Source organism: Mytilus californianus, unplaced genomic scaffold, assembly GCF_021869535.1.
Source record: "Mytilus californianus isolate M0D057914Y unplaced genomic scaffold, xbMytCali1.0.p SCAF_6, whole genome shotgun sequence".
Taxonomy (NCBI): domain Eukaryota; kingdom Metazoa; phylum Mollusca; class Bivalvia; order Mytilida; family Mytilidae; genus Mytilus; species Mytilus californianus.
This window is the reverse complement of record NW_026262712.1, coordinates 100,852,062-100,865,203: the sequence shown is the minus strand read 5'-3', so window position 1 is coordinate 100,865,203 and position 13,142 is coordinate 100,852,062. Positions and strand designations below refer to the sequence as shown.

General features: G+C 32.9%; 1 protein-coding gene across 1 annotated transcript in view; it reads right to left on the bottom strand.

The window, feature by feature from the left end:
• Positions 1-12,802, bottom strand: part of LOC127706693 (uncharacterized) — a 34,996-nt gene extending 22,194 nt beyond the window's left edge. The window contains exons 1-2 of the mRNA XM_052211352.1: positions 12,638-12,802; positions 9,955-10,093 (exon numbers count right to left, since the gene is read on the bottom strand). Coding sequence (XP_052067312.1) covers positions 9,955-10,093; positions 12,638-12,802 — 304 coding nt within the window. The remainder of the gene's footprint in view (positions 1-9,954; positions 10,094-12,637) is intronic.
• Positions 12,803-13,142: the final 340 nt, after the last annotated feature.

Sequence of the window (13,142 nt, the reverse complement as noted above, 5' to 3'; positions counted from 1 at the left end):
TTTATTTAGATGGACAATACAGACATCTCCAAACAATAGGCGATTTAAACTGTGTAACTGAGTGAACCGTATCAAAAGAAACACTCGGGGCCTCGGTGGCCGAGTGGTCTAAGTAGTTACTACTGTAATCACTAGCCAGTCAACACTGAGGTTGTGAGTTCGAACCCCGCTCGGGCGGGTGCACTCGACTCCAATCTTAATTGACTAGGATTGTCAGTTTTCCTATCGAAGGTCGGTGGTTTTCTCCGGGCAAACCGGCTTCCTGCGCCAATAAAAACTGGTCGCCACGAAATAGCCCAAAAGCGGTGCTTAAAAGTGGCGTTAAAACACCAAAAATCAAATCAAATCAATTTATAAACACGAATATGATGAATGTTATGCCATTGGTTTACGTTTAGCTTCAAATGTCGTTGACCTTAACGCGGCATATAAACAGGGCCTACAAACCTTCGAATTTAAAACCAAAATGATCTCTAAAGTTAAAGCATATAAATATTTGTCATACCATTCGTTAAAAACTGTAAAGTAGACGTGTTTCATTCTTGACGTAAAACGCGTGCATGTCAAATGTTTTGACTATCCTTCAATTCTTTTGTCCTTTTGTAATATAATAATCTAACTTTTTTATTCTTTATTTATTATTTTCTCATTGTTTTTCTTTCTTAATCATGTTAATGAGTTTGAATCCCGCTGAGAAAACGATATCGATTTTGCTGGTTAAAACATACAATTCATATTTTGTTTGGGTATATTTAAGAGGGTTAAAACATATACATATAGAGCAATCCCTGCGTAGGTTGCACTTGTTAATATAGACAATGCAATTTTCCATAGGCTAAAACTGTGCAACGTTTACTATGAAGTTTCGTAAAAAATTATATCCTAGAATGGAAAGTTCATATGCACTACTATTTCATTCAAAGGTCAAAACATAGGGCTGTGCAGAATATTTTCAACATATATGCACCCGAACATCTAAAAGTTTAAACTTATACTTTATTGAGGTATTTTGGGGTTATCAACGGGACAAAAACACCCCAACAACAATATTCATCAAGGATCTATGAGATTCTATTACCGCGAAGAGTAAATATATGCACTTCTAAACAATTTAAATTACAAATATTCATACATTATGAATTCACTTTGCTGCAGGGCTTTAAGCAAACTATGCATACTGTAAACTGTGAATTTATGTTGAGTCATCATAGTTAAGGTCCAGGATTTTCTCAATCTTCACGAAATATTTATAAAACTTTATAATTGAGTTTATTGCATTAAAATCTCTGAAGATAAACCAGATTTGGTGAAATTCTACATGCTCTCTGTTTTCACCTAATATAGTCATTGTATCGATATCAGAATGTTATTGAAGAGGTATTACTAGATTCTTCACTAAATATTTGTATACTTCCAGTGTGTTGAACATGCTTTTAATGTGGAGCCCTCTTGAAAATCATTCCTTTCTTTTTCTCGCGAATCCCGTTGAAGGATTAATATAGATGTGCAAGTGCAAACAAGCATGCAGTCCTTACATTGTCCTTACATTTAAGAGATAAAAAGTACACTATTACAATTATTGTACAGGCATTGCCTTGTTATTACTTTTTACCTTCTTCATGTAAAATTGTATTCGTGTCAAGAATCGGAGGACAAGTTTGGGTCCTTTTTACACGTTACTGCCGAATTCAAGTAGCGTTACCTTATATAAATGAAAACTGTATCCTCTTTGTAGCACCCGTTAGTAAATACAAACGTATTTCCTTTCAAAAACGTAAACGTTCCCGATCACCTAAGATCACCCCCGGTTTTTAATGGGGTCCGTGTTCAGTGTTTAGTTTTCTATATTGTGTTTTGTATACTGTTGTTTGTCTTTCTGTCATTTTTCGTTTTTTTGCGATGGCATTGTCAGTTTGTCATCGACTTGTGAGTTTGAATAGACTGGTTCCCTGCCCTTTTTCTGTTTTGGCTCTGGCAGATATAAGTATGTTGCAAGAAAGAGAGGACCAGCCTAGAGTTTGAATATTCCTGTGTTATCCTCCGTCTCTCTTTAAGACATTTCATTGCGCAATGTCGAGTTTCTGGATAATATATTCATTGAGATCGCTCCAGGATAAAAGTTTGTGAACTTAAATAAAAAGTATGGGCTTATTAGTATGGGCTATGAAAAGGGTCTTACCCAAATGCCAAAGCCAATTTTGCTTGTGGGATTAGCAACCTTAAATAATGATAACGATTACAGTTTCTGATAATAGCGAGAACCATTCATTTTTTTTAATGGCAAATTGAGAAAAAAAACTATCAAATCTATAAGCCGAGTTTACTAAGCATCATGTCAAGACTAATGACGTCGCGTACGGTTTTGGTGTTAGTTTTGGTATAACGTTAATTTGACGTTATATTTCATGTATTGTATACATAACGTCGTACTTTTTTCATTTCTTTTATCTGCTTTTGATAGTTTCCGGATAACACTTTTATTAGGTGGAGCGTGTATTTCATCACCTGTATTAAAGGTTAATTATCAATTATTGAAAGCATATTCAAAATTCAAAACAACAACAATAATCTAATCTAATTTTCCAACTGCTAATAAAAGGAATTTAATCTCAACTATGAACAAGTAAGCGGATACAGTGATTAATTTTAATTAGATTCGATAAAAATCTGTTAAGAAATTATTTCCAAAAATAAAATCTCAAAAATCATGGTTTTGCATGAAATATTTGCGACGTTAGTCATGCACTACATGTCAAGTTAAACCGAACGTAACGTCAAAACGAGTAAAAAAGCATGGTGTGACATTATGACTAGACAAAAGTAGTCGCTGACTGTGTCGTTAAAAAACGGCGTTTTGTGACATTTTGACTAGACACAAACAAAAAGATCGTGTTTATTTTCTTTTTAATATATTTCCTTGAAACTTCTACATATTTTTTTTCATACACTTAAAAAACATCTTTTCAAGTTTAAACAAAATTTCAGATCGAAAAAAAGACCGCAAATGCCTATTGTTTTTCATTAGCCACTTAACAAATACGCCGAAAACGTCAAAAACGGCAAGTGTGACAATTCAACGGATTTAATAAAATAAACAATATAGGACATAATTTAGACAATAATAACCAGTGGAAGACATAGACAGTTTTATATTTATTTTATAATTTTGACACAAGAAGGATGGATATGTAAATTGTGATTTGTGTCTGCAGCATTCGTTCGAATTTTGAAGAACTCTTTATAAGATGAGAGATTGGTGTGTTGTGACAGAAAAAAAATCAAATAATTCTGCGACGATCTTTTGAAATATTGTAAGAAAACTTTTTAATTTTTGTTTCTTTTCATATCCGGAATAAAATGATATATTATTTCCTGAATAATCTATTCGGATTATTTTTTAATATTACTCTTACCTTCTCCCCTACTCATATTTTTTTTTACTTTTTTTGGCTTGTCCACAAAACAAAGTGAACTTTTCGTCCTGGTCAGACGCGTCCAGTTTACAAGGACGTCATAAGTAAAACATACGTCATTAACACCAAATACTGCACTTTCTAGGAATTATTATATATTATACCACTTTTTAAAAAATATTTTAAATAAAGATGAGAATTGCAATAAACAACGCTGGTCATGTGTTGCGTGTTACTTGTCCACACGCCCAAAAATCCGTGTTATTAGGGATCATTCGAGTTACAAAATGAAAAAAAGTATTGATTTTAAGGCATATTCCATTTTTACTTTTAATTACGCTTATTTTGATATATACATATCCGAAACTTAGAACAAATACAATAAAGGCGAACTGGAAAGCAAAACCTGTATTATCACCAACACCGTACGCGACGTCACTACAGAGTATATTGAGGTTTTCTCCTTGTTTTAAAAAGTTTTTTGACTGAAAAATTGGCGGCGATAAACCAAATTTAGTTTCTTTATTGTACAGAGGATTGACAATCATAACAGAGTCCGCAAATGAACTTTCAAAATAAGGTGACACTGTACATGTCTACTCTTGTATAGTTCCTGAGCTTGAGCAAGTACATGTATTTGAGGTGTGCTTAACAGTTATAGCTTTTTGCACATTCACACTATTCAATCATTTAAAATAGAGTTGTTACAAAGACGAAAAGCATCTTTTCAACAGAAACGTTACTCTTTGACAATGAAGCAAAATAGTTGTTGCTTCCATTGTAAAATGTTTTGCTAGAGAGCGTCATTTTACTTCAAAATTTTGAATATCAAATTATTTACAAATGAAAAGAAATTATCAGACATATATGTCCCACATACAAAAACGTCAAAGAACATCGGTTCCAAAAAATATTGCAAACGGCTCTAGATTCAAGCTGTCTTTTCAATTAATATCCTGTACTGACTGCGTCGTGTCATCACATGGATATGGATTAATGTACGCAGAAAAATATTTGCGAATTTGCCGGGACTGCTGACCCTTCCCAGAGCACATGAACTCACCACCGGTTTTTAGTGGGGTTCGTATTGCTTAATGTTTTGTTTTTCTGTGTAGTGGACGTATGTCTTTTTACACAAGATTAATTTGCCATCTGTGTGTACAATGTTGTCATATGCTAACAGGTTTTACAAAATAACGTTCATAGATACCAGGATTTAAATTTTGCACGCCAGACGCGCGTTTCGTCTAAAAAAAAGACTCATCAGTTACGCTCGGATAAAATAAAACTAAAAAGGTCAAACAAAGTACGAATTTGAAGAGCATTGAGGACCCACAATTCCTAAAAGTTTTGCCAAATAAGCTAGGGTAATCTATTCTGGGTTAGAAAATCCTTATTTTTTTCCAAAAATTCTAAGTTTGTAATACATTATAATGGCGATCAGTTGATGATACTGAATTGCCAACAGAAAACAATTACATTCGGCCAGAAATTTGCAACCTTTGCGCATTCTGATATATCTACTGAAACTTGTCAAATTCACTACAGCAAATCTTGATCCAATCTAAGTGATAATTCTCTAGATTCAGCAATGCAATGGTTGTCGTTGGTTGCTGTCTGTCACATTTTTTAATATCGTTTATTGTTTTGTCATAAATCAGGCCGTTTGTTCGTTTGAATTTTTTCACATTTTATCATGTTTGGGTCTTTTATAGCTGACTTTACGGTATGGGTCTTGCTCTTTTTAAAGACTATACAAGGACCTATAGTTGCTTAAATACACATCATTTGGACAAGACATCGAAGCTTATGAATAAGGACGAGAGCATGTCAAAAATATTTTAAGCCATGTAGTAAAAACGATCGAAAACAAAATATATACAGACAGGCACAAACACTTAAGTCATATTTATTTTTATACAAACCTATGTGAACATCACAATTATCTATTGCCTCTTTCCACACATTCACGTAGCTACAATTATTTGACCTTGAATTCACAACCAATTAATTTTTTATTTTGAACTTTGATATATCAATATTAGCATTCATTTCCCTGTTCAAGCGATGGATGGAAATCAGATGAAAATTTTCGCAGTATCCTACATAAAAAAATATTTATCACAATCAATTTTGAGAAGATAACTAAAGACTAATACAAAAGTGCATGTAAGATATAACAACATTTTATATAATAATTTTGTTCTTATATGACAGATTTCATATACACAATATTACATTCTGTAGCTGTAGATTTTAGTTTGATGTCATTATAAACTGGGGAGTGTAGCCATTCAAAAAAGGGGAAATATTCAACGAACCAGTGGCACACGGCAATGCTGTATTGTTCCTTTTTTACGAGGTTTAAATCCAAAGTGAGCACCATATTTTATAAGTTCATGGACAAATAATAAAAATCAAAGATTTTGACATTTATATATGTTAGTTTAAGCATAATTGTACATTACGTTAAGGTAAGAAAAATAAAATCAAAAGAGGTTGGAAATGAGATGTGATAAATTTGTGTACTGTCAAATGAATGGAGACTTATATTTACCTTCCGGATATAGGTAAGCAAGCTCTATCGTCTGCTTACAAGTAGTGTCTGTGACATCTAATGTAATCAATAATTTGTCATCGACTGCAACAAAAATTTAACAAATAATTTGCATCAGTAGTTTTGTAATTGAATGAAATGAGTTGTGTGGTATACGTGAATGAAACAAAATTCCACTATTACAAAGTGCGTATTCAGGTGGTGGGCACCCGGCAACACCCCTAAAAAAGATTTAAAAAAATGTATATATCAAAGGTAAAATTACAGCCAATTTTGTGTCAAAATAAGGTCCTCTAATTCTTAATTCTCAGGTGCGTACACTCTAGCATCAAATACGAATAACCAACGATAACTGTGTACAGGTGTTTATATATTATGTCAGCCTCTAAATTGTCCCAAGTTAGTCTAAAGTAAATTAAACAGAAAGATTTGCCATGAAAAAGAAATTTGCAAAATGACAAAAAGATAAAGATGTAATATAAGACACCACTGACGAGGTAAATGATTCAGGATAGGAACAAAAAAGGCATGCAACAATGCATGATAAATCTTTCCAACAAAATCAAATAGTTCAACGATTGCCGTTAGTGTTGTTGTGGTTCTTGTAGTATTGTGTGGAGAAAAAAAAAGAATGACATTGACGTAATATTTGTCTTTCTGTACAATACAATTTCATCTTGTGTGTATGGTTGTCTCCTTAATGCTCGTATATAAATGTATTTAGTAGGATATTTAATTGCTCACTGGAATTATTAGGAGGTCATGAGTTTGATCCCCAACATTATTTGACGTTCGAACAAATACTGGCAACATATCAAATAAGTGTGGCAGGTCGTCTTTATTACATTCATCGTTTTGAAGAAACACATTCAAAATCCAACTTCGCGTTTAAAACTATTACATTGTACAAAGCATATGCAAATGTCTATATTTACAGTGGTCGCTCATTTCATACAGATACTGATTTTTTAATGGCTGCAGGACGAATGAACTGATCCGTCATATGTTTCCAATTTATGTATACGCATTCCAAAATTACAATTATAAGCTCTGTCACCCTTATTAATCAATATAAAATTAAAGAGATGTAATTTGATTGCCAATGAAACAACTATCCCCAACAGTTCAAATTGCGTGTATAAGCAATCATAGGTCACTAGACTGCCTTCAAAATGAGATCACCCCAGACCGTGTAGTTTTTTAGGATATGAAAGACCACGATCTAAACATGTGGAACAATTCAAAAGAGAAAGCTAACGGCTTAATGTGTATCAATACAATTTACGAAAAACAAATATTGCTTACTTGAACCAACGACAACCTCTGAATTACTGCCAAACAAAAATGCGGGGTTAAACATGTGTGTGAGCGCTCAAGACGCCCTCTAACCTGGGAGACTGTTTTCACTAATTGCTCGTGTGCTTGTAGCAAAAATTAATGGTTTGTTTCTCATTGTAAGTATAAACACGGCAATAATATTTGTTGACAAAAGAGGAGAGGATTGTGGTTACATATATGCATCCACAGTCATCCCCAAATGTTTATAAACGGTCAGCCAAATCAAGATGGCCACAGTAAAACGTCGAAGGGATGGCGTCAAATTTACCATTTAAAACCATTGATGCAATAGCTTCATTGTAAGCAGTACACAAAAACGTCAGTAACATGTATATTTTATTGAATTTTTGGTTTTTAAAATTCATTCGAGATAAAAACCAAGTGACGATCAAATTTTTAGCAAAAAGCGCTCCAGGTTTCGACCCAGTGCTAGAAAATGGAAATTCAATTATATATCAACGTGTTATTAAAAGTCTAGCGCTGGAGATGTAAAGTACTTTGTACCTGCAGTGCTGGATTTTGCATCTCTCGTGCTGGACTTTATATCCCAAGCGCTTGACTTTAGATATCCAGCGCTTGACTTTAAAAACCACAACTGTTTATCTGTATGAGAACAACATGGCTCCGTACATTTTAGTATGTGAATCTTTGACAGACATTGTGTCAGTCCATGGATCGAGATAGCAATAGTAGGTATTGAGATTTCACAACACTCATGCGTCTGCCCCAAGTCAGAAAGTCCTCCAGTTGTTTTATCATGTCATATCTTTTTTTGTTTTTGTCAAGTAGACAATTGGTGTTGATTGCAAATTTTGAATTATTTCTGATTCATGTATTCACAATGGTGATGCACTCAACATATTGTATAAACAATTGTCTATTGTTGAAGGCTGTATGTTGCTATATAAATGTCTTTTATTTATTTTCGTCGCTGTTTTGGTGTCTCATTAAAATACAGTTTACCCCAAATGCCCCTTTGTTAAACAAAATTTGGTTTTATATGCCAGATGGACAGACGAACAGACGAACAGAAGGAAGGAAGGACAGAAGAAAGGAAAGACTGACGGATGGTCAAGGTTATCACTTCATTCCTTCTTCGCCTAGCGTACCTTGTATAGTGTTTCGTATTTCCAATAGATAACCTAACTGCTTTCCATACGATAAACTCTGCAAACTTTCAAACCATACAATTATTTTTCTATCTGTCAAAGTTCTGTGAATGAAAATAATGGGGGGAAAATTACTATTAACTAAATGCTTTGGGAAGCTGGAATCAACTAACACATTCAAGACACGTAAGATGTTTTTTGGAAACATAAATCAGAAATTATAACTGTCTAAAAAATGGCTGTAAGTAAACGAATTATTTCAAGACAAATTATTTTTTTCACTAACAAAGAGAAACAAGAAATCTTCTTTTTTTTAATAGATGTATTTTTTTTTTTTTATAATTTAAAAAAAAAAAACAAGCAAGAATTAAAAAAAACTTAAATGCCATCGCTCCCCACACGCTAAAAATGATGAACGGTCGGTACCTGTAAAAGTTTTCACTGGAAAAAATTATTCTTCTTATATTATTTGCATAATTATAAATTCTTTACCATTATTGGATACACGCGCTTTGGTAATGGTTTTTGTGGGTGGTTACTTTTTTGTAAACAATACAAACAACACGACAGCTTGAATATAAATCCATTCGCGATTCTATATTGTCTGCATTGCCTCTGTGTTAGGAAACAATAAATCATAGAAATGTGGAAAGAGGGCTACTATGAGCTCATAAGAGCCAAGCGACGGTCTCCATTTGACAATTTTCCTATCTTAAAATAATCATTCAAAAGGGTAGGTCCAACTTTATTCAATAAGGAACTATGCGTCGTTTTCGTAGATTTTCCCCTGAAACATTAAAACAAATAAGGATGCAACATTTTTAAGACAATTAAGATTGAGTCCCTACAGTATACAAACAGAATCTACCCGGGTTTGCAAGCTCATTTTCTGTATCTCTGAGAGACAGAATTATATTCAGTGTTATCCATAGACATTTTTATAAACATACTAATTTTACTTTTCTCAGTGCTTCCATGTATTCCTCTCCGATTGGCTGGATTTCTAATTTATAAATTGTTTTCAGGTTTGCAGCGGTTTTGTTGAGAAATTCTATGAAATAGTGAATCATAATGTTAGTGTTTAGAATCTAAGCCAAATACAAGAACATTAGAAAAAGTAGTACATTGTGCAGTAACACGGATAATCCGAGATGTCGTTTTTAATACTTATTTCCGCAGCTATTGCTGTTGCTAATATGTATCATTGGAAGAAATATGATAACATCGTTTTTATTCCAACTAAATTATAGAATTATAAATCAAAACAAGTGTTCCTTTGTTCTGTAGACTAAATCACCTGAAAAATGATTGTAAACGTTGTTGTAATTCTTTGAATCTAAGTATCTGGCCTTAAATGCAGTATTCATACTGACCACGAAATGTTTCAGCTTACAAAAAATCGACTTTCTTTTCAAATATTTCAACAACAAAAGGAGATACTTTAAAAACACATTTGAAATCCCGCAAATAAAAGAAGATAAATATGCGTTCATCATTACATGAGATATGCCTAGCACGTGATGATTTATATACCAACCTTTAGAAATATCTACTGGGACGTAAGAAAGAGATTCGTGCGTATTTAAAAGTTTATCTAAGATCAACATTGTCTTGCTTGCATTTCCACTACCAAGGTCAACAAGCATTCTCGAATCTTTCAAATTATCTATTAATTCCTTGAAAATACAACTACATTAAAAAAGAAAATACTTGCCATAGAAATGATAATGTTTTCTTATCTCTGACCCTTTAGCGCTTACAAAATTTTATCATCTACCAACTAGAAAGGTTTTATAAATTTAGAACGTAGCAATTGATTTTTATTTACTTGCATGACAAGATTCAATATCACCGGTAAACGTTGATGGAATTTGAATATTAGATTTTTTTACATTTGTAATAAACGAAAATAAAATAACATTTAAAACAGAATCCGATTGATGCAAATGTTATTCAGCCCTACGCCATGATACATGTGATGACGGAACTGTTAGGGATAGGATGGCAATCTACAAAAGTATATTTCCAGGGCAATTGTATGTAGTTAACATATTTATTGAGAGAAACATGAGATATGCCCACTTATATTGCTTAAAAATGAAATACAGCTATTTGTTATTAATGCCCAATAATATTGCTAAAAATGAACTAAAGTTATTTGTTATTAATGCCCACTTATATTGCTAAAAATGAATTAAAGTTATTTAAGAAATAATTCATAGCCCAGGCCATGTGTAAATTTACAACAAATCTATGGCTTCCATGAATAATTTCGATTCTAACAGGACAAATACGGTCATTAAAAAACTGAAGCGAGAGTGGGTATGCCGTGTGTGGGGCTGTTCTTTTTTTACTCCCTGTTAGATAAAGCTAAAACATTCTAATAAATCTGTAGCTTGCACAAATATTTCGTAAATAACAGCAAGAAAAATTGTTTTTAATTCTTTTAATTTTCAAACCCAACATTTGCAATTTTTGATTTACATGTTTTTCTCGTAATCCAAAGTTGAAATTTCGTTACTAAGGAGCCGCCATGTTGACTTGCTGAAATCAGTAAATATGCAAATAATGCAATACAATAGAAAACAAAACAAAACCTACCTCAAAAATGCATTATGCAATATTATACGAATTTCGATGGTTCACGTAACGGAAAAACCTTCAGCTTTAGCGTTTTCATTTGTATGACGTCATGTTTTGAAAGGACTTAAATGCGCCAAAAACATTAGTGGACTTCCGCGGAATTTTATTTTATTTGGATTTTGTAGATTTCGCCGAGCACTTGTGCATTATTCCTTTTTGTTATGCATCCGAATAAAAATAAAAGTTCTGTAGTCGTTTTTTTAATTGCAATTTAAAAAAACAAATCGGCATAGCGTTTGCAAATAGGTTTCGATACATGTGAATTTATGTGGGAGGTATATTGTAACATCCATTATTATGTATATCTCTGAGTCTGCGCTAAGTATAGATATATCGAGAATTTTATCACGGTGTTGTTTACAAAGCGAAAGAAGCATGTCATATTAGAATTGGTATTAATGCTCACTATTGTTGCTAAAAATGAATTAAAGTTATTTGGTATTTTAATGCCCACTATTTTTGCTAAAAATGAATTAAAGTTATTTGGTATTAATGCCCACTATTGTTGCTAAAAAGGAATTAAAGTTATTTGGTATTAATGCCCACTAAAATTGCTAAAAATGAATTTAAGTTATTTGGTATTAATGCCCACTAATATTGCTAAAAAGGAATTAAAGTTATATGGTATGAATGCCCATTAACATTACTAAAATGAAAAAAAAGCTTTTTGTTATTGTGCCAAATATTGACCAAATCAAGTCCTTTTTTACAGATTGTTTTATGTTGGCCTGTAACACCACTGTCCGAAGTGGTTTGAGAGTGTTGAGCGGTTACAAACCTGTTGAACTCTGCTACATTGGTTGCTGTCGGCAATTATTATTTTTTTCGTTCGTTTATTGATTTAGCTGAATCAGGCTTTTGTTTTAAATTTGGTTTGTTTCAAATTTTCTCATTTCAAACTTTTGAAAGATTTATATATGGGATTGTTTTTGCTTACTGTTGAAGGTCGTGCAATGCCACGTATTGTTCACATCTTTGTCCTTACGTCCTTTAACAACTTCTGTGTCAAGAGATAATTGTCTCGTTAGAATTATACTATATTTTTCTTTTTTTATAAAAAACAAACTATTTTTACAATAACTAAGAATGTTTAGTTATGAATCAATGTTATTATATAATAATCTGCAAAACGTTATATATACAGATTATTACATGGCCTTTTCCATATCGACTGGGGTATCATTCCGTGACTTTAGTCGAGTGCTAATATGGGTCGAGGGATGATACCCGGGTCGATTTGGAAAAGGACATGTATAATTAATTTTTATATCATATACTACCGATGTGCGAACGCACCCAGGCTGATAATCCCATATCAGCTCGACCACGTGACGTCACATAGGGCTGATATGGGTTATTGGCCTGGGTGTGAATGTATGGCTAGTTTACTTCCGCTCTTTACACATATGCAAAAACTATCATAGTAATGCTAAGTATATGATAAGTTATGATAATCTACAATACAATGCAGTACGTAGTCGTTTTATTTCGACATTATATTGCATATATAAGATATCCATTTCTATCTAAACAACATGTTTTCTCAAAAAAAATAATCCTAATTTACGAGTACGTACAGTTAAAATGTCATTCAGAATTTTCATTTCAAAATGATGAAAATAGTACCATTTGCACTGCTCCATACAAATATCATTTAACCGAGATCCTTCTTCGTAATAACGGTACCATGCTGGGATATGCACTGGAATTGCCGAAAGCCCTTTAAGTAATTCCGTCTTCATGTTGTCCATACTTTAATTAACTCCTTCAACAATAATTGAAAAAGTATAAGAAGATAAAGCTTGCGTACGTGTATATCATAAATCCACCAAAGTCATTGAACGTTATCATAACAGTAAATGTCTGACTAAGGGTCGCGGTGCTCTGTGATACGGTTCACTGGACGGCGTTGTTAATGTATCTGGTGTCTGTTATTCAACTTGTCGTTAAACTAATACGATGATTAACATTAAAGAGTCGTTAAAAGTCGATAACAAGATTAGTGAATAAAAGGATTAAATTGTGTTAGAATATAGCAAAGTGCTCGGAGCCAATGAAATTGTAGGATTTGATGTGCCTTAA